The sequence below is a fragment of the Oncorhynchus keta genome, chromosome 28 (assembly GCF_023373465.1).
Source record: "Oncorhynchus keta strain PuntledgeMale-10-30-2019 chromosome 28, Oket_V2, whole genome shotgun sequence".
NCBI classification, from domain to species: Eukaryota; Metazoa; Chordata; class Actinopteri; order Salmoniformes; family Salmonidae; genus Oncorhynchus; species Oncorhynchus keta.
The window spans coordinates 60,701,431-60,723,976 of record NC_068448.1 but is presented as its reverse complement, the minus strand read 5'-3'; the positions used below and the strand labels follow the sequence as shown (position 1 = coordinate 60,723,976).

The 22,546-nt window shown below is 42.4% G+C and overlaps 1 protein-coding gene across 8 annotated transcripts in view; it reads right to left on the bottom strand.

Moving 5' to 3' along the window:
* The window catches only part of LOC118377445 (netrin-G1-like), a 241,735-nt gene that overhangs the window by 38,371 nt on the left and 180,818 nt on the right, over positions 1–22,546 (bottom strand). For 2 of the 8 annotated variants that reach the window (XM_052483368.1, XM_052483367.1), the window contains exons 5-8: positions 18,894–18,920; positions 8,149–8,316; positions 3,398–3,532; positions 2,587–2,652 (exon numbers count right to left, since the gene is read on the bottom strand). The exons of 1 other annotated variant lie outside the window; for it this stretch is intronic. In XM_052483368.1, the coding sequence (XP_052339328.1) occupies positions 2,587–2,652; positions 3,398–3,532; positions 8,149–8,316; positions 18,894–18,920 (396 nt within the window). Of the gene's footprint in view, positions 1–2,586; positions 2,653–3,397; positions 3,533–8,148; positions 8,317–12,352; positions 12,398–18,893; positions 18,921–22,546 lie in introns of all 8 variants that reach the window. 5 more of the 8 variants (XM_052483369.1, XM_052483370.1, XM_052483372.1 and 2 more) reach the window with 5 other exon arrangements.

The window sequence follows — 22,546 nt, the reverse complement described above, 5'->3', positions numbered from 1 at the left end:
AACGGGCTCTATTTGGCCAGAGATTAGAGTTTTAATTGCATGCTCCAGTCTGCATACAGATTGAGACTGTCCTATTCATGTACAATTGAGTGATATCTGAGGAGAGCCAGGTATAGACCTACATTGGGTAATGTTGGTAAAACTACATTATAATGGGTAATGTAGTTCGATAATGATCTACATGAAGCTTTTACAGCATTTAAATTGTATAGCTATGTTAAACATACTCAACAAAGTGTACCCCTACTGCATAGTCACTTTACCCCTATTTACAGTACCAGTCAAAAGTTTGGACACACCAACTAATTTTTTACTGTTCTACATTGTAGAATAATAGAGAAGACATCAAAACTATGAAATAACACATATGGAATCATGTTGTAACCAAAAAAGTGTTAAACAAATCAAAATATATTTGAGATTTTAGATTCTTCAAAGTAGCCACCCGTTGCCTTGATAACAGCTTTGCACACTCTTGGCATTCTCTCCAGCTTCACGAGGAATGCTTTTCCAACAGTCTAGAAGGAGTTCCCACATATGCTGAGCACTTGTTGGCTGCTTTTCCTTCACTCTGCAGTCCAACTCATCCCAAAACATCTCAATTGGGTGATTGTGAAGGCCAGGTCATCTGATGCAGCACTCCATCACCTGGACTTGTGTTTTTGGTCATTGTCCTGTTGAAAAACAAACGATAGTCCCACTAAGCACAAACCAGATGGGATGGCGTTTCGTGCAGAATGCTGTGGTAGCCATGCTCGTAAAATGCGCATTGAATTCTAAATAAATCACGATAGCGTCACTAGCAAAGCGTCTCACAAAGACATGCGGTTGGAACCAAATATCTCAAATTTGGACTCGTCAGACCAATGGACAGATTTCCACTGGTTTAATGTCCATTGCTCGTGTTTCTTGGCCCAAGCATGTCTCTTCTTCTTATTGGTGTCCTTTAGTAGTGGTTTCTTTGCAGCAATTCGACCATGACGGCCTGATTCGCGCAGTTTCCTCTGAACAGTTGATGTTGAGATGTGTCTGTTACTTGAACTCTGTGAAGCATTTATTTGGGTTGCAATCTGAGGTGCAGTTAACTCTAATTATTTTATCCTCTGCAGCAGAGGTAACTCCGGGTCTTCCTTTCCTGTGGCGGTCCTCATGATAGCCAGTTTCATCACCTGTTAATTGAAATGCGTTCCAGGTGACTACCTCATGAAGCTGGTTGAGAGAATGCCAAGAGTGTGCAAACTGTCATCAATACAAAGTGTGGCTACTTTGAAGAATCTCAAATATAAAATGTATTTGATTTGTTTAACACTTTTTTGGTTACTACATGATTCCATTTGTGTTATTTCATAGTTTTTATGTCTTCACTATTATTCTACAATGTAGAAAATAAATAAAAAGTACAAATAAACAAAAACCCTGGAATGAGTACGTGTGTCCAAACCTGGCTGGTATTGTACATGTACAAATTACCTAGACAAACTGTACCCCCCCACACATTGACTCTGTACCGGTATCCCCTGTACATAGCCTCGTTATTGTTATTTTATTGCGTTACTTTTTATTTTATACTTTACTTTAGTTTATTTAGTAAATATTTTCTTAACTCTATTTCTTGAATTGCGTTGTTGGTTAAGGGCTTGTAAGTAAGAATTTCACAGTAAGGTAAGGTGTTGTATTCGGCGCATGTGAGAAATAAACATTTATTTGATTTTGATATAACAATTATACATCTCTCCGTTGTTTGTTCATTGCCATGCATGACTGCTCATGTGCAGCGTCAAAGACAGTTATCTGAGATATTTCTTCACACTGGCTGTGTATAATTATTGTGCGTGGGCCTAAACCAGTGATGTGTGTCTAGCTTGCGTGCTTTATTGAGTAGGGACAAAGAGCATTCTCACTAAGACAATTCTCAGCAATGTAATGCAAGTAATACATGTACTCTACCAAAGTTGCTTGTCCATATCTCCCCGTCTCCTCCTCTCACTCTGTTAATTCCTCTTCTCCATTCCATGCCGACCCGCGCGCTCAAACCTCCCGTCATGCATGTGTGAAGGTGGAGTCATGATGGTGCGAATGCTGCCAGTCACTCTAATAAACTGTATTCATTAACAGTCTGTCTCCACGTGCATCCATGTGTACACAGAATACATCAGTCTAATCCACTCTGACCTTAGAGTGCATCTTCTACTTATCCCTCTCCTTTCATCCATTTACACATGGATTGAACCTCACATTTGATATTCAATTCAAGTGGATAACAATTCGGATCCGTTTAACAATGGAATAATACACGCATCACAGTTGTACATAGCCAAAGCGCCTGTGTTGATTCAATTCAAATAGTGTTCAATTAAACACTCAAAAAGTGTCTGCCCCATGATGAAGTTAGCTGCTGTGGTTTCCCTGCTCAATCAGCATGAAGACTGAGTTTTGCTCTGGGCAACAAAGGATAGAAGATATGCGGTACAGCGCCTAGCAAGCGCTGTTGAAAAGGTATTCTGTTGGTTATGGTGAAAAAGATCTGCACCAAGCTGGAAGCCATCCACAGGCGAGCAGTGATCTGGCCAATTACTGTCAACTCACCATCTTGAGGACGTTCCAGGTTAGGAGTTGAACCGACCAGTGAGACGTTGCCCTGGCTGATGACGCCTGTGGATCAGCAATCCCACATCGATTGTATCAGGTACTCTATATTAGTAGAATAGTACAGTAGACTGACCTGTTCAATGCCTTCCCTACTTTTGCCTCGAAATAGAAACTATTGGGACAACATACTGGAATTTGAGCGATAAACAGCATTTTGAACAGTGCAAAAGCTCACCTCTGGCATTGGCCATCATCATCTGGACATGAGCATTAAACAGACAGTTATGGTGGAGAGAGGGAAAGGGCTGCTCAAACAGCTCCCCAGCCAGTCAATATTAGCTCAGCTGTTGTACGTTTCAGCTCTTTGACGCCACTGAATGACTAAATACGAAGCATCCAAAATGCAAAGCGTGGTTGCTTCCCTGACGGACTCAGCGACATCTACCAGTAGAAGCTGAGAGAAAATGGTTTAAGTCTAAATCGCTGCATTTACAGCCTCACAAAATTGAGTCTTTAATCATTGAAAAATGGCTAATTTCTGGTTAGTCAACGTTAGTCAGGGTTAAATCCATAGGCCTACTCCCCGCAAGAGTGGGGACATTCAAAGCTGCACATGCCTGCATAACCAAGCAGGGGCAGCGAAAAAGTAGAAAGTAGAGAATAAGATAAGATGGTACGGGGGAGAAAAAGGGAGAGAGATAGAAGGAGAGATAGAATAGATTGAGGTAGAGATACAGTAGAGAGACAGCGAGAGGTACACGTCGGGGTTCGGGCAAAGTTACAAGAGTAGGGGTATGGTTCTACTTACATTTGCAGCCATTGTCCCACAAATATCCCGGCAGACAATCTCGACACTTAGCCCCTGTAGTTCCCTCCTTACATTTACAAAATCCTGTGCCATTACAGCGAACACTGTCTGAGCCATAGGGATTACAACTACAGTCTGTAGAAACAAGACACACAAACACACACATGCTGGAAAACAAGGTGGTGCTTTGGCTTCTTACAGCAGCTACAACCTTTTACCGCCACAGGCAGGCTCATTGAGAAACATTTCTAAGGCACATATTACTTAGCTATCACTTACAGAAGAAATGCTACCATTTCAAAAGTAATGAGGTGAAATGAAGATAAAGAGTGATTGAAAGAAATGAGACATTAAGCACTGTATGGATCATTTGAGGTGATTCATTATTTTCTAGAACATTTTATGCATTTTAACAAGTCACATTTACGTATAGTGAAATAAGCAAAACCTTATTTGCCTAAATATGGTAGCCATATTAGAAAAATGACACGACATGAAGATGACACATTTTCCGACATGAAAGTTAGAGGGAAACATGACAACAGAGGAGGTGAGACAGAGACAGTGGAGACATACAAAGAGATGTCATAGGAATTACATGAGAAATGGACAAGACAGGATTTACATAGCTTGGACTTGTCCAGTATGATTCAGCGAATGGTTGAAATGTGACGAAAGTGGGACGGGAACATTGAAATGGGCATTGTTGTACTGTAATATATGTTGTCTCCAGACTTTTCAAGTCATTCCAAAACTAAAACATTCCAATTAGTAATTTGGCCCACACTTAGATTTCATGGGAAACTGATTAACTACAGGGCAAATACGTTTATTGTAAACTGCTTATTTGACTAATACTATAAGTGGATATTGTCTGGGTAGAATAATGTGTGAACAAAACAACCACACTAAAAATAGCCATATATTTACCATTATCAACATTTAAAGCTCTTTCCAAATCCCGCTTGTGAATATAGAAGCTTTACAGGGCTCTCCTCTTTCCCATCTGTATGGTAACCTTATAGCTCTGCAGCATTTGTAAGATATATATGAGTACTGGTTTGGCTGTGATAAAGCGTCTATTGACATGCTATGAAGGGTAAGGGTAAAGGTTTATACACAGGGCAAGACCGCACTGACTCTGGGTCCGTCCGAAATGGCACTATATTCGGCGTGACATTAAAAGTAGTGCACTATATAGGAATAGGGTGCCATTTGAGACGCACCCTATAAAGGCTACTGATGGAATTGCATTGCTATTCCTGGGCAGGGTTGGCCCTAGCACCTCCACAGTGACATATGCAGTAGTTGCCATTGCCGTCATGCTTATCTGTCGTGGTTTACGCGTGGAGTGTGCGAGTTCATTAGACTCTCCTTCAGGCTGGAAGAGACACCTGGATATGGGGTGGATATAATATTTTCAGTTTTCCAGAGCCAGATCAGAACGTCAGAGGGCGAGGGACAACAGATGTTCATTGGGTGCTATGTGCATGTGTAAGGTGCAGAGTCACTACACACTACACAGGCATAGTGGAACGTATGGTAAAACCTCTCTATATAGACCATCTATATATATACGTTCATATACTTTTTATAGGGTCCGGTGTTTTGCACAGTCATGTGACATGCCTGGATTCTAACCTTTAATTTAAAGCTTACACTCGACTGCCGCCTGAACTTTTCCATTCAGATGGTTAAGCACCATCCTCAGACAACTGATTTCATTTTTGGTGGAATTCTTATTTCTGGATAAGGCTTAAAATACAGGATACTGTTACATGACTGCACAAAACACAGGGACCTACTTATAGAATGTGCATGAAGTTAAACATGTTTAGAACAGATTCCTACGTGTTTCTGGTTATTTGTGAAACATACACTGTTTATACAAAAGTATGTGGACATTCCTTCAAATGAGTGGATTTCGCTACTTCAGCCAGACCCGTTGCTGACAGGTTTCTAAAATCGAGCACACCGCCATGCAATCTCCACAGACAAACATTGGCTGTAGAATGGCCTTACTGAAGAGGTCAGTGATTTTCAACATGGCACCATCATAGGATGCCACCTTTCCAACAAGTCAGTTCGTCAAATTTCTGCCCAGCAAGAGTTGCCCCGGTCAACTGTAAGTACTGTTATTGTGAAGTGGATATGTCTAGGAGCAACATTGGCTCAGCTGCAAAGTGGTAGGCCTCAGAAGCTCACAGAACGGGACCGCCGATTGCTGAAGTGCGTAGCGCGTAAAAGTCTGTCCTCAGTTGCACCACTCACTACCAAGTTCCAAACTGCCTCTCGAAGCAACGTCAGCCCAAGAACTGTTCGTCGGGAGCTAAGCATAAGATCACCAAGCGCAAAGCCAAGCGTTGGCTGGAGTGGTGTTAAACTCGCTGCCATTGGATTCTGGTACAGTGGAAACACGTTCTCTGGAATGATGAATCATGCTTCACCATCTGGCAGTGTCAAACCCTGATCTGTTTCACCTGTCTTTGTGCTTGTCTCCGCCCCCTTCCAGGTGTCACCCATCTTCCCCACTATCCCCAGTGTATTTATCGTCTGTTTGTCTGTTGCCAATTTGTTTTTTCCCACTTGCTCCTGTCTTTTTCAATTTTTCCCGGTTTTGACCATTCTGCCTGCCCTGACGCTGAGCCTCCCTGCTGTTCTGTACCATTGTCACACCACCCTGGATTGTTGACCTCTGCCTGCCCTGACGCTGAGCCTCCCTGCTGTTCTGTACCTTGTCACACCACACTGGATTATTGACCTCTGCCTGCCCTGACGCTGAGCCTCCCTGCTGTTCTGTACCTTGTCACACCACACTGGATTATTGACCTCTGCCTGCCCTGACGCTGAGCCTCCCTGCTGTTCTGTACCTTGTCACACCACACTGGATTATTGACCTCTGCCTGCCCTGACGCTGAGCCTCCCTGCTGTTCTGTACCTTGTCACACCACACTGGATTATTGACCTCTGCCTGCCCTGACGCTGAGCCTCCCTGCTGTTCTGTACCTTGTCACACCACCCTGGATTGTTGACCTCTGCCTGCCCTGACGCTGAGCCTCCCTGCTGTTCTGTACCTTGTCACACCACCCTGGATTGTTGACCTCTGCCTGCCCTGACGCTGAGCCTCCCTGCTGTTCTGTACCTTGTCACACCACACTGTATTATTGACCTCTGCCTGCCCTGACGCTGAGCCTCCCTGCTGTTCTGTACCTTGTCACACCACACTGGATTGTTGACCTCTGCCTGCCCTGACGCTGAGCCTCCCTGCTGTTCTGTACCTTGTCACACCACCCTGGATTGTTGACCTCTGCCTGCCCTGACGCTGAGCCTCCCTGCTGTTCTGTACCTTGTCACACCACACTGGATTGTTGACCTCTGCCTGCCCTGACGCTGAGCCTCCCTGCTGTTCTGTACCATTGTCACACCACCCTGGATTGTTGACCTCTGCCTGCCCTGACGCTGAGCCTCCCTGCTGTTCTGTACCATTGTCACACCACCCTGGATTGTTGACCTCTGCCTGCCCTGAACCCGAGACTGCCTGACATTCTGTACCTTTTGGATTCTGATCTGGATTACTGACCTCTGCCTGCCCTTGACCTGTTGTTTGCCTGCCTCCCTGTCCTCGTAATAAACTTTTGTTACTTCGACACTGTCTGCTTCTGGGTCTTCTCCTGAAACGTGATAGGCAGTGCGACGGACTAATCTGAGTTTAGTGGATGCCAGGAGAACGATACCTGTCCCAATGCATAGTGCCGACTGTAATGTTTGGTGGAGGAGGAATAATGGTCTGGGGCTGTTTTTCATGGTTCGGGTTAGGCCCCTTAGTTCCAGTGAAGGGAAATCGTAATGCTACAGCATACATGACATTCTATATGATTCTGTGCTTCCAACTTTGTGGCAACAGTTTGGGGAAGGCCCTTTCCTGTTTCAGCATGACAATGCCCCTGTGCACAACGTGAGGTGCATACAGAAATGGTTTGTCGAGATCGGTGTGGAAGAACTTGACTTGCCTGCACGGTCCTGACCTCAACCCCATCGATCACCTTTGGGATGAATAGGATCGTCGATTGCGAGCCAGGTCTAATCACCCAACATCAGTGCCCGACCTCACTAATGCTCTTGTGGCTGAATGGAAGCAAGTCCCCGCAGCAATGTTCCAACATCTAGTGGAAAGCCTTCCCAGAAGAGTGGAGGCTGCTTTAGCAGCAAAGGTGGGACCAACTCCATATTAATGCCCATGAATTTGGAATGAGATGTTTGATAAGCAAGTGTCCACATACTTTTGGTCATGTAGTGTACATAACCAGCACTTGGAATAATAGTTTATTTTAAAAGAACGTAAATAAAAACCTCATGACATAGACAGCATAAAAAACATCCTGAGTGTCAAAATCTAATCTGGTAAAATGTATATCAGTTTAGAAAAAGTACAGTATGTCCATAGCAGTACACATTTAGAAGTAATACTCTTTCATGTAAAACCTTGTGATTGTGATGACTAACAGTTTGTTTAATACATAAGCCCTGCGGAGAAGGAAGCGAGTCATATGGACAGAAGCAAGTGAGGAACGACAGGACCCAGACAGCAACAGGAAAAGAGACAGTGAAAAACATGAGGCTGAAGTTTGGAGGTTTGACGCACTAAGGTGACATGTGAAAGGTGAAGGATGAGGTGAAGGTCACGTGGTGTAAACGGGGATCAGCTGGTATAAGCAGTGCTGATGATGACAGACAGTGGCGAGGGAACTGACCTATGCACACATTCTCATCTTCCAGCTCCGCAGAAGCATTTCGGAAGTAGCCCTGCTTGCAATCCTGGCAGTGCTGGCCCCTAGTGTTGTGTTTACAGCTCACGCAAATGACAGAGTTTAGCAGCTCGATGTAGCTGCAGCGGTTGGAGTGTCCGAAGCATTCGCAGTCTTGCAAAGAAGGAAGGGTGGAGAGAGACCAAGGGGCCATGTTGATGTGGGGGTTGGGTTGGGTTGTGTTGCGCGGGGGCATGTGCTACGGCGGGGCGGCGGTGGTACTAGTAGCAAGGTAGTGCGAGGAGGCACCATCACATGCGAGGTTAGGATGGAGAGATGGGGGTTGAGATTGAGACAATGTTAGGTTAGGAGGAGGTGGAAAGGGCTACAGTATGACAGGTCTGGCATGGACGGATGCAGCCAGTGGTGTGAGACATCAGTTCACCGTGGTGCTATGAGAAAGCACGTTGTTTGAGGGAGAGAGTAAGAGACGTTCGCTTCAAGCACACCACAATGGAAAGGATGAGGAGGATTCCGATTCTGGAATGGCACAAAAACTGGGTTTCATGGGAACGAGGCCACACAGTACAAGACAGGTCAAACGAGATAAGTTGAGTTGGAATGTAATTTTCAACCTGGGCAAGGCATAGGTGTGTAACGCCACACTGTATGAAATTTACATCTCAATTAGTTCAGGCTTCATTTATCCTACTGTGTGTTTAATTTTAGATTAGGTGGAGGAGAGGAGCAGGAATCTTTGTAGCAGTAGTGCAATCCACAGGCCATTGTTATTACGTTCACACAGAACTGTAATCCTAAACCACAGAGCATGCAACTATGACTTTTAAAGAAAAACATGAATGGAAATACACCACTGTCCTTTCTACAGAGAACCAAATGGAAGAGGAAGAGTTGCTACATGTCCCAGCAACCACTCCGCCACCTGACACCCCTCCCAGCCAATAAATACCTTGCAACAAAAAAGCACTTTGCATGAGAAGCAGGTGAATGTATGCAGAGATGTGACAAGGGGAGAATGTTGTTGGGTGATGTGTAGTGTGTTGTGTAGTATTAGCTCCCAGATTGAGAGTCGGGCTACGCCTTGTGCCTACTGCTTAGTCACACAACGTCAGTCGGGCATGCCAATCAAAGACGGTCACGTCCCGGTGGAGCCTTGTGTGTGACACCTGGCCGGCCCAGATCATCCTTGGAGTTGGGTTCAATCTGTCTTGTGGAGCGACTGCTGACACTCACGGTGGGTCAGATGGGTTACTTAAGCCTTTGCAGACAGGCAGCTGGACACACAGTCCTCTCTGAGCTACAGGCAGCTGGACACAGCCCTCTCTGAGCTACAGGCAGCTGGACACACAGCCCTCTCTGAGCTACAGGCAGCTGGACACACAACCCTCTCTGAGCTACAGGCAGCTGGACACAGCCCTCTCTGAGCTACAGGCAGCTGGACACACAGCCCTCTCTGAGCTACAGGCAGCTGGACACACAGCCCTCTCTGAGCTACAGGCAGCTGGACACAGCCCTCTCTGAGCTACAGGCAGCTGGACACACAGCCCTCTCTGAGCTACAGGCAGCTGGACACACAGTCCTCTCTGAGCTACAGGCAGCTGGACACAGCCCTCTCTGAGCTACAGGCAGCTGGACACACAGCCCTCTCTGAGCTACAGGCAGCTGGACACACAGCCCTCTCTGAGCTACAGGCAGCTGGACACACAGTCCTCTCTGAGCTACAGGCAGCTGGACACAGCCCTCTCTGAGCTACAGGCAGCTGGACACACAGTCCTCTCTGAGCTACAGGGGCTTTGGGGAGAGATTGTGGTTATTAAGTTCTGGATTGAGGTCAGGTCTTTCCGTCGGTCACCACAAAAGGCATAGAGCCTTGGAAATGAAAGACTGCGGCCTAGCTAGTTTATTCAACTCTATTCAAGAAAAATAATAATGTTCTGGTCTATTTGCTAACAAGTAGCACAGTTAATTGGAAGTTCTCATAACGTTTATGTTATCTACTCCGAAACCTACTCCTAGAAGACCAATACTCTCCCTGACTGACAAATAGGGTTCATCACGTCGAAAGTAAGGTCTCTGAAACATACTCTTGAATATTTCTGTGAGGCATTACAATGACATGTTGAAGAGCATCCTTATTATGTTGTACTTTGAAGAATTGTATTCAATAGCACTTCGAATGATTGCACTGGATGTAGAGAGACACAGGATCATGCACCCTTTACTGAAAGATAAACTGTATGTGTACCACATATCCATACCGCAAAACAAACTCCACCCTTTATGGATACAGAGTGCACATTGGTCATAGTTCATGGGGATAGTTGTGGATTAGTACTACATGGTACTACAGGGGTAGGGTTGGGTTAAGTAGCTAAAGTAGCACATACACGGGTCATTCTAGATTCATACAGTGGGGACATGGCTTTGGACAACTGCTGACACAGAGGGGCACTGTATGAATCGGAGAATCTCCTACCTCGCTTGCTGTTTGCAACTTGGACTGAAGGGACAGTTGACAAAGCAACTTGAGGAGCAACTAGACAACAACAAACCAATTCAAAAGAAGAAAAACAAAACAAATAAATAAACAGAAGCATGATATAGTTTGTTGAAACATGAAATAATAGAATGCTCAGAAGGGTTAAAGAAAGGAGAATCATACACATTAATACTTTTTCACTATAGTACAAAAAAAACGTTTTGAAATGAACATCCAGTGAAGTCTGGGATGAATTATTAAATGAACAATGAGAGAGGTGATCCTATTTATTTACTGTTATATTCTGAGACAGCTAATATTACAGGAATTAATACCGCCACAATGTCTTCACACTGTAAGAAGAAGAAGTTCTAGAATAACATTCTAGTACCGGTGGCGTTAAGTGTGGTTGCCCTGACAGTTACAGATGCAGTCTGTTGAATCATGTTGCATGGAATCTGCTCAAGTTTACCATTTGGAAGAGACAAGAGGTAAAATAAGTTATCAGTCATATACTGTCATTAGTATCCAAACCGCGTGAGAGAGAGTCCAACAACACCATGCTATCGTCGTCACAATGTGGAGGAACAGCAGTGTTCTGTTCTGGTATTACATTCTCCTGACGGACCAACACCACACATCCTCTAGGAAAGCCCAGTGGGATCATTTCCCATAGGTCTGTTCATCGAGGCATTCGGGCGAGGCTCACTGGCGCGGCACACAACAATCCCACTGCCGCCCGCATCTCTTCTCCATCAGATAACAAGCAAACAAACTGGAGGTGAAGTAATGGTCAACCCTGACTGAGCCCCTCTCACATGCTCTCCCATGTTCTCACCTGAGATAAACCTATGACAGAAACACTATACCTTCTATATCAGGGATACTCAACTCTGACGCTACGAGTTCTGGAGCCTGCTGGTTTTCTGTTCTACCTGATAATTAATTGCACACACCTGGTGTCCCAGGTCTAAACCAGTCCCTGATTAGAGGGGAACGATAAAAAAATGCAGTGAAACTGGCTTTGAGGTCCAGAGTTGAGTTTGAGGACTCTACATCTTTACATCCGCTTGGCTAGTGCTCTGTATGGAAATACATGGGCAGTTTGTTTGCAAAACGGTCGCCTCAGCCACAGCACATCAGCACAATGGATCAACTTGAGATTGCCTGAAATCAATCTACATAAACCGCTCTGTGAAATCGCCCTGTTTTCTTCCGCCGAGCTCAGATAGGATTCTAGAATCCCTAGAAGCGCCACGCCTAATTAAAACGAAGGGGATAATCTAAGGATATTGAAATGGAATTGAAGAGAGAAAGAGAGAGAGAGAGAGAGAGAGAGAGAGAGAGAGAGAGAGAGAGAGAGAGAAAGACAGAATGCCTATCGTCATCCTGCTCCTGTGGAGAGAATCCACATCTTGGGGCTCAAGAAGAGGAGGGGAGGAGAGGCGGATATTGTAACAGCATGTTGCAGCTAATGCTAGTGTCTGCCGACTACGCCAGGAATCAAACTTGCCCATTTCAAAGGTGCCTTTTTTTCAAGTTTACTAAATCTAAATCACTAAGGGTTTTGACACAGATTAACAGAAAAAGCTCCCTCCTGGTGGATCTGGTTTCAACTGTCACAGCTAGTACAGTCACTGTTTAACTACTGTATATATGAGGTAGATCTGTGAAGAGATATGTTTAATCTTATATGGAGGTATAGCCTACCTTGGTTTCGGTTAGCAACACCTAGGGATGAGACATTCTGCCGAACTGCATGCAATTGGGAGAAACCATAAATGATTAGGTGCACTGGCTATAGTGGACATCAGATGCACTAACAGTAGAGGTTCTGCTAAGAGTTGACTGGTGGGACATATGTAGACAACTAGACATACATCTTCGGCATGGCTTTACTCAGAACATCTCATAACAACAGAATGACCGTCAAGCCTATACGGGGACAAGCAGTAGTTGCATCCCAACACCAGTTGTTGTCCCAGGGACATTGTATGTAATTGTGTAGTTTCATGGCTCACTTGAGTGTGTGCATTGATGGCAATGATGAATAAACATAACATAAAAAAAAAAAAACAACAACTTGAGATTCTCTCTGATATGTAGTGGGATCATAACTTATGCAAACATGGAGGCTGGCTTAATAATGTACACTCTTAGAAAAAAGGGTTCTAAAAGGTTCTTTGAGGAGGAATAGGGTTCTGCCAGGAACCGTTTTCATCTGAAGAACACTTTTTTTTTAAGACATTGGTTCTTTGTAAGGCAACGAGTTCTACCTAGAACCTTTTTTATCTGATTACCTGTTTTTGGAAGAAAGGGTTCTTCGATGATTGTTTGGAGGGCCAGAAGGGAACCCTTCTGAATCTGAATCAGCTTTTTTATTGTATTTTGTGGTACTATTAAATAGTGCCTCAGCTTGAGTGTTTATCTCAGTTTAAACTTTAACATCAGGAGTTTGAGCAACCTGATAAGATTTCAAAGATAGGGGTGAGAATATTTGTGGATGTATCTGGTATTCCCATAATAATTTTACATATACTGTATAGTCTCATCAGAAAGTATTCATACCCCTTGACTTATTCCAGATTTTGTTGTGTTATAGTCTGTATTAAAAATGGATGAAATATTCTACACACAATACCCCATAATGACAAAGTTCAAATATATTGAAAATAAAATACTTTATTATACTTATTATACTTAATACTTATTTTTATTCTGTACAGGCTTCTTTCTTTTCACTCTGTCATTTAGGTTAGTATTGTGGAATAACAACAATGTTGTTGATCAATCTTCAGTTTTCTCCTATCACGGCCATTACATTTCTTTTTAATTTAACTAGGCAAGTCAGTTAAGAACAAATTCTTATTTACAATGATGGCCTACTGGGGAACAGTGGGTTAACTGCCTTGTTCAGGGGCAGATTGACAGATTTTTACCTTGTCAGCTCTGGGATTCGATCCAGCAACGTGCTAACCACTAGGCTACCTACCACCCCAAAACTCTGTAACTGTTTTAAAGTCACCGTTGGCCTCATGGTGAAATCCCTGAGCAGTTTCTTTCCTCTTCAGCAACTGAGTTAGGAAGGATGCCTGTATCTTTGTAGTGACTGGGTGTATTGATACACAATCCAAAGTGTAATTAATAGCTTCACCATGCTCAACGGGATGTTCAATGTCTGTTTAGTTTTTTTTTTACCCATCTACCAATAGGTGCCCTTTTTCTACCTTTATTTAACTAGGCAAGTCAGTTTAGAACAAATTCTTATTTACAATGACGGCCTACCGGGAAACAGTGGGTTAACTGCTTTGTTCAGGGGCAGAACGACAGATTTTTACCTTTCGGTTACTGGCCCAACGCTTTATCCACTAGGCTACCTGCCGTCCCCCTTCTTTGCGAGGCTTTGGAAAACCTCCCTGGTCTTTGTGGTTGAATATGGGTTTGACAGTCACTGCTCTACCAAGATACTTTATAGATAATCACGTGTGGGGTACAGAGATGAGGTAGTCATTCAAAAAGTCATGTTAAACACTATTATTGCACACAGAGTGAGTCCATATAACTTATTATGTGACTTGTTAAACACATTTTTACTCCTGAACTTATTTAGGCCATAACAAAGAGGATGAATACTTATTAACACAAGACATTTCAGCGTTTCATATTTAATTAATACTACTAATACTACACTTTCACATTATGTAGTATTGTGTGTAGGCCAGGCTGTAACACAACAAAATGTGGAACAAGTCAAAGGGTGTGAATACTTTCTGAAGGCACTGTTATTTTTACCCACACAGCAAATTGGCCAGGTTTACTTAGTGTTGATTATTCAATGTAACATTTCTAGTGTTGATTATTCAATGTAACATTTCTAGTGTTGATTCAGGAGTTAAATTATTGTAAACTAACTGTCCAGTGAAAATCTCACTTTTAAAAGTTAATATTCTGTTAACTCATACTCAAATAATGTTTTTGACTCATCCTATACTTATCCTATCCTTATTAAGCTTACACTGAAGATAAAACACTTCAAAAACCCCACCTCAAACTTGTATCTCAAACAGACCGTTTAAAAAATGCTTGCTCTTTCGTCATAGAGGATGAGCTTGCCAATCAGCGGTCTACTGGCATTTATATTTTGAATGACCGGTATACACCCAGACCATTCTGTTGTTGGGGTACGCCCACACCATTCCAACACAGAAAAGCTGCCTTTAACATTGTTAATTAACATTTTCTGGAAGGAAAACTATTTAACTCAAATTGTAATTAATTATAGGTCATATTTCATAGAAATCTGAAAATACTGGACAGTTACTTTAACACTCAGTGGTGTAAAATAACCTCAGTGCTGGTGTTAATAACCAGAGTTGAGTGTGATTGTGTGTCATTTTTACTGTGTAGAGAAAAAACACTCAAAACCACGCCCATCATTATCACATTTCCCAGCTTGCTCCTTTTGCAGATAGATTTTCAGAATTGTTCATTTCAATATCGGTATTTTTTAATGTACATTGATTGGTTTATTAATCTTATGCTACACAAAGATAAATAAAAACATTCTTAACTATGTAGTTGGACTTATTGCACCCACTACTGAGGTGGTTGTTCCCGTTTAGATCATTTAGGCAGTCCTATTAATCAATCTTCCCTACAGTGGCAGTCATTCTGAATGCAGGTTGCTGGTGATATCCTCACTCTGGCTGGATTCCAATATCCAATAGGAATTACAAATCACTTGCAGGCCAGCATAATGTGACTTCCTGACCTGATTTGGCCTGTAAACCAGGAGTTTCCTAACACCACTGTGTTAGGGTATAACTAGGCACTCAAAGAAAGATCTTATGATATATATTGTCATAACGAGTAAAATTCTTAAGGCTAATAAGGCTGATGGAACTGTTCAGAGATTGTTCTAGGAAGAACCCATCAAAGATAAAGGGGTTATTGGTAGAACCACAGGGGATTTTATGTAGAACCCTACATCAAGGGCTCTAGGTAGAACCCTCTGCAAAGCGTTCTACCTATCACCAAAAAGGGTTCACCTATGGGGACAAACCAAAGAACCATGTATGGTTCTACCTAGCACCTTTTTGTTCTAAGAGTGTATAGATAGAAAACTAAGTTGTCGCAGACATTTTGTTTAATTCATCAAATTGACTATTCAATCAATATCTAATTACAGTGTATTTCTGGTCGAGGAATAACGATTAATACATAATGTGGTGTGTCAGGGGTTGGAATGACTGATAGTTGTGGTGTACTGTAACCTAATTACATACAATTCTGTATTTCCATGACGGGGGAAATACTGGCGGTGTTTGGTGGTTGTGGTTGGTCGGTTGGTTAGGTGATGGAGTTGTCTTAAGTCAAGCAGAGACAGAAGGAAAGGCTAGTCATGTATTCTAGTATTTTAATCCCCCACGAAAGCATCACCAAGCCTCTGTGTCGCAGTATCACTGTGTGATCATGTGATCAATGGCAGGTGATTAGTGTCCGATAGTGTCACAAGCAACTTAACTACTGTGCCATTGGATAGTGAGCATTACCGTGTGTTATGTCTAATCATTTGTAATACATTCAGTTTCGTTGAAGATATGGGTAATTCATGGGTTTGGGTATGCATGCACTCAGGCACACAGACATACAGTCAGTATATACTGTAGTGTTTGACTGATTGAGTACTATCCAAACCCTCTCCATGACAGTTCCATAACTGATAAAGTACATAGTATGTCATGTCAATCCTAAATAAATTGTTCAGCAATACTGGCCAGATTCCAATATTGGCCAGCAAGTTATTTATTGAAAGTATTTAGGGGTTTTGGATTGTTATCAGGAGAATATGTTCTGTTGAGATATTGATCAGTAACTATGATGGGAAGTTCTGTTTCACAGGATAAGGAGAAAAAAACGAACGAATGAAAGAATAGATAGAAAGCATGCACTGCATCATTTTACATGGACCAAGGAATAATGTTTGTGAAATCCAGAAATCAAAGTGACAACACAAATACTTCCCTCATTGGATAAAAAAAATACAATAAATTGACATGTGGAGTATTTTCTTCTCTCATTGGCTTCATAATTAGAGTAATTTGATTAGAGAAATTAGAGCATTATGTGGATCCAATAAGTATCACATCTGTTCTTCTACTTGTTATTAGGGTGAGGGAGAATACAGGTAAGCCGTGCTTAATGAGAAGTGACGGATTATATAGTCAATGCTGCTGTCATAATGAAATGAAATCTCGCAGAGCCCAGAATCGTTTCTATTTTAATTTAAACTTTGCTTCAATGGCTGCATTAGGGCAAATCTGGCTGGCTTAATCAACTTGAAATGGAATTGAGGAAAAGTCAATAAAGAATTAAATTACCTTCAAACAACCATATGAAAAAGTGCAGTGTTTTCTGTTTGCTGTCCTCAAGGACATTTAGCTGTGTTCTGGTTGGTTCTTTTGTATTTGAGAGGACATAGCTACATACACACGATTTCAGTTTGGTTTACCCCAACTTCATCCTTGGTGTGTCTACACTACCACAGCTGGGTAGTGTTTCATGTTGTGGTAGTTATGGAGGTGCGTCTGCTGGTGTAAAGAAAGACAGACAGCATCTTGTGAGTGTTTCAATACCTACAGGCCTGGTCTGAATGAACCGTACAGACTTGGCCATCGTCAGTCAGTCAATGAGTGAGTCCTTTCTGTGAGTCCCACAGACAGACAGACAGACAGGCTGTAATACAGACACTCCCCACTAAGAGAGAGAGCAGCCGTTGGTGATGGTCTGACTTAGTGTGGGGTTGGGTTGGGGAGGAGCAAGCGAGGTGGTGACATGTGAGTGGTGCATGTACAGCATATACAGTATATATATATATATATATATATATGTATGGAGAACATGCATGCAGCATATGTAAAGAGCATTGGTCATGCACAGGCAGGAGACGACACTGAACACATTCAGCTCTCTAAGATTGGGGGTTTCAGGTAGAGGGAGGGAGGGAGGGGGTCCACTTGGTTCTATGCTAATTTCTGACATCAAATGTTTCAGAATATTCATGACAAACTGGTTATTGTTTGAATCAAATTATCGGTTTACGTTTACGTTAGTTTGACATCAGTTGTGGTTACTGTTGTGGTTTGAAGTTCATCGCCATCTAGCCAACTAGCCAATATGCTGATACCATTGTAAATTCTGATCATGGCTACGTCCCACTACTTATAAACAGATTCCTTTCCTTGTCTCTTTCCCTTCATGAATGCCGACACATAAAATGACTGGGTAGGTCTGGTAGCCATATTGCTCTAACCTATATAGTCCTTTAGATATCTGCAGTCATGGAGATACAGCCAGGAATCAAAGAGAGGAAACCATTCAAGACTAATGGGATGCTGTCCATCTTAGCTGATTTGTGTATCTTGCTTTTGTCCCCCATAGAGGGGGTGCTAGCTAGGGACTGCACCTCAGGAGAATTCCACATCAATAAATACGTCGATTGATAGGTGGATTGATGTGGAATGGGCTGGGGCTCAGAATGCACTTTGGCTTGTTCAATACCTGTGTACGTCTGAAATGACACCCCCGATTCCGTACATAGTGCACACACTTTGACCAGGGCCCATAGATCTCGGGTCAAAAGTAGTGCACTGTAGAGGGAATAGGGTGCCATTTCAGACGCAGCCTTGGTGTGTGCGTCTCCTGTTATTCTCCCGAGGTGCAGTCCCAGCTGGCTGCTGTGGTAACACCAGACTACGTCTCTAGACGTCTCTCTCTGTGCTCCAGGGGCGACTGGCTGCAGCAGATAATATCCAGCGCTCATATTAAACTGACCTAGCTGACATTATTCCACCACTGAGATCCGGGCACTTTCATAAACTCTATATGCCATTTATGTATAATGCATAGGGGCAAAAACATGTTTTGTATGCATGCACAGGCGTATGGCTGCTATCTAGGCTTATCTTGTTGAAGGTGAATTAGTCCACCTCCACACTGAGCAATTCTAGACAATAAGGCAGAGAGCTATTGCTATTTCCTTTAGGGAGGAAAACAACAGGGAATTCGACTAACCCTGGCATAATGAACATTTCCAAACCAATTATGAATGATCCTTCACTTAATGAATAATGGAGGACCTAAATCAGAAATGAACATTTAAAACCAAGTGGACTTTAGGGAGGGATATGATAAGACATAGCAACGCATCAAGCAGTTTCTGTGTTTTCTTTTCTGCTTTGAATTTACTTACTAACTGGACCAATGCTATTGGGGATACCTGCAAGACAAAGACAAAACACAGTTGACATTGAGAGATTAGTCATGTACATTTCATTCTATTTTAACAAACTGTAAATTGCAGTTTAGGACATTGTTTGTATTCATTTAAAAACATAGAATGTAATCTTGTAAACAGCAGATAAATATGAGGAAATATTACCCCCACGCACGCACATACACTCACACAAGATAGCACGGAGACACACCAGACTAAATAAAAAAACAAAACTCCTGATTTTGGACAAACTTTATCCCAACAGTGTCTTGCTCTGTCATTGAGCGTAGACATTAGTTGTATCATTATCCCAGTCTGTCGATACAACAGACCGACTGTCTGATGTGCCAGCTCCCTCTCTGAACAGATAACACAGTCAGACAGACACATCCCCATGGCGACCAGATCTTTCACACAGCAGACTATTTGCCCTGCATAGATCTCAGAGACTCACTGAGCTTTATAGACCAGCACGGTCCCAGGCTGACGAATGTGACTGACTGAATCTTAAAAGTCCTCATAAATCCCACAGTAGTAGAGAATGAATTGGTGGTGGATATTTGGATCATGTAGATGTCATTCTTGTTATGATGAGGTACGCTGGGCTGTTGGTAAGACGTAGATTTTGCGTTTCTCTAATTTGTCCGTTTGCACTATACTTCTCTCTGAGCGCATCCCCCTATGAGGGCATTTGTCTGTCTGTCAGTCGCGTAAACAAACAACGACAAACAAGCCGTAACAACAGGAAGCGGAGCCACGCTGCGCTCTGCAAATGGAGGAAATAAATAAATAAATAAAGCCATAGATAAATAAATAAACAAGGTCTGTCTGGGTTCTCTCTCTCTCCCTGTGTCTCCATCGCATCTTCCCCCAAACACCGAGGAGATATGGAGACATCTGTGATCTGTTGTCTTTTGTTTCTCCTTCATCAAATGGAGGCCTCTCAGTCGTTCAGTCAACAGCACTTGGTGTGCCTGGAGGATTACCTCATCATTCTCCTTCTGTCTACAAAGGGGGTCTGCATAACATAATGTGTATGTGTATGTGTCTGCTAGTGTGTGGATGTGTTTTTGTGTGTCTGCATGTCCACACACGTGTGTGTGTGTGTTTGTGTGCAAGCAAGCAAGCTCTGGCCAGCCATAAGCCATCGATCCACCTCACATCATCTAATCTCTCTCTCTCTGATCCCGGCTCGACAGGCATAGTTAGGAGCCAAATGTATGACTTATTGGCGAGGTGTGTGGGGAGTGGGGAGGCAGGAGGCAGACAGGTAGATGAACACAGAATTGTAGTAGACTCTGGAGGCAGACTACCTGAGAGGGAAAGGACGCTAACCAGAGAAGGGCACAGCAAATGCACACACTCGCACACACACACGCACACACACACATTATGCAATCCCATTCAGTGAATCACAGCTGAAAAGAAAGAATGCTGGCTTCTGATACATCATGATACTTCTTTCATAGGGAATAAATAGAGGTTTCAAAGCCCAGTGTTAGCTCTATACAACAAGTATTGAAAGAAATGCAATATTCAAACTGTACAGTATATCTGTTATTTTTATTGCATATAGGAATAACTGAACCTAGGTGAATTGGGGAAGTAGGTATTAAAGAGTTTTGTCATGTTATGTTGCTAGTAGATGATAAAAACACAGATAGTCAGCTATCTAAGTGCACCGGGCCCATGCAAAAGGAACTGCCCCACTCACACGGCTCTAGCACGGAGTTTGGGGATGGAATAAGCTAGCAAGCAAGCTACAACTGGATTTGGGATGATGTGGGTCTTCTGAGTCTTTTGTGGACAGAGGCTTCCTGCTCATGTAGTGCTCCTATTTACATGTACAGTTGAAGTCGGAAGAGTTCTTAAAACTCGTTTTTCAACCACTCCACAAATTTCTTGTTAACAAACTATAGTTTTGGCAAGTCGGTTAGGACATCTACTTTGTGCATGACACAAGTCATTTTTCCAACAATTGTTCACAGACAGATTATTTAACTTATAATTCACTGTATCACAATTCCAGTGGGTCAAAAGTTTACATACACTAAGTTGACTGTGCCTTTAAACAGCTTGGAAAATTCCAGAAAATTATGTCATGGCTTTAGAAGCTTCTGATAGGCTAATTGACATCATTTGAGTCAATTGGAGATGTACCTGTGGATGTATTTCAAGGCCTATCTTCAAACTCAGTGCCTCTTTGCTTGACATCATGGGAAAATCAAAAGACCCACTGGGAATGTAATGAAACAAATAAAAGATGAAAGATATAATTATCTCTCACTATTATTATGACATTTCACATTCTTAAAATAAAGTGGTGATCATAACTGACATAAAACAGGGAATGCTTACTCGGATTAAATGTCAGGAATTGTGAAAAACTGACTTTAAATGTATTTGGCTAAGGTGTATGTATACTTCCGACTTCAACTGTATGTCACTTATCCGAACACTTTTCCGACTTGATCAAATTTAAATTTCTCGCAAAATACACATTTTATACGTCGTATTTGGACTTTAGTTGAAAGGATGAAACTAATCAGAATGTTTAACAGCAACCTCATTCTGCAATCTTCCCTTTAATTATTCTAAATAAATATTAGAAAATGATTAAGAGCTGAGGGGATATGCATGAGCCCTAATCATTTATAGTTCTTAGAGTAAGTATTTTACCCTATTGGAACATTTTCAGTTTATTTTATTTTAATTTATTTTAATTGCGCCATCAATCCCAAAATACAGGTAGAGAATAGATTACATTATTTAAGTAAGTAAATCTATTCAGAGTAGACTTTAAACTGCATTGCATTGAAATGTAGCACTTTGTCCATCAGGCTACTTAACTCTAAAACATCCATTTGATGAATTAACGGTTGTCAATACAAGAAACACATTCAATCCTTCACTTCACACAATTTAGGGTTTTCATCCAACAACCTTTTCTTCGCCAGGTCAAGGCCAGAGCAGCATTGCCTGTCAATGTAATTATTATACCTATGAACAACTAGCAGGCAGGAAAGCAGATGTTGGAGATTGTATGTCACTTCATTACATTAACTTTCAATTACCATCATTTTCAATCCCATTCACCTGCCCATATTCCCAATTACTAGTCATAACAGAATCTATGTGTGTGTGTGTGTGTGTATGAGTGTATGTGTGTGTGTGTGTATGTGTAGGTGTGTGTGTGTGTGTCTGCATCTCTCCATTATGCTCCATAACATAATCTAATTGTGCACAGGAAGAGCATTAGTGTGCTTATGTTTATGGAGCGCTCCATAGATTTTTATGATCTCCACTTCTCAGTCACTTCTCAGTCTCTCAGAGGTCACCTCTCAGTCACTTCTAATTCTTTCAGAGGTCACTTCTCAGTCTATCAGAGGTCACCTATCAGTCTCTCAGAGGTTACTTCTCAGTCTCTCAGTGGTCACTTGTCAGTCTCTCAGAGGTCACTTCTCAGTCTCTCAGAGGTCACTTCTCAGTCACTTCACAGTCTCTCAGTGGTCACTTCTCAGTCACTTCTCAGTCTCTCAGTCTCTTTTCAGTCTCTCAGAGGTCACTTCTCAGTCTCTCAGAGGTCACTTCTCAGTCACTTCTCAGTCTCTCAAAGGTCACTTCTCAGT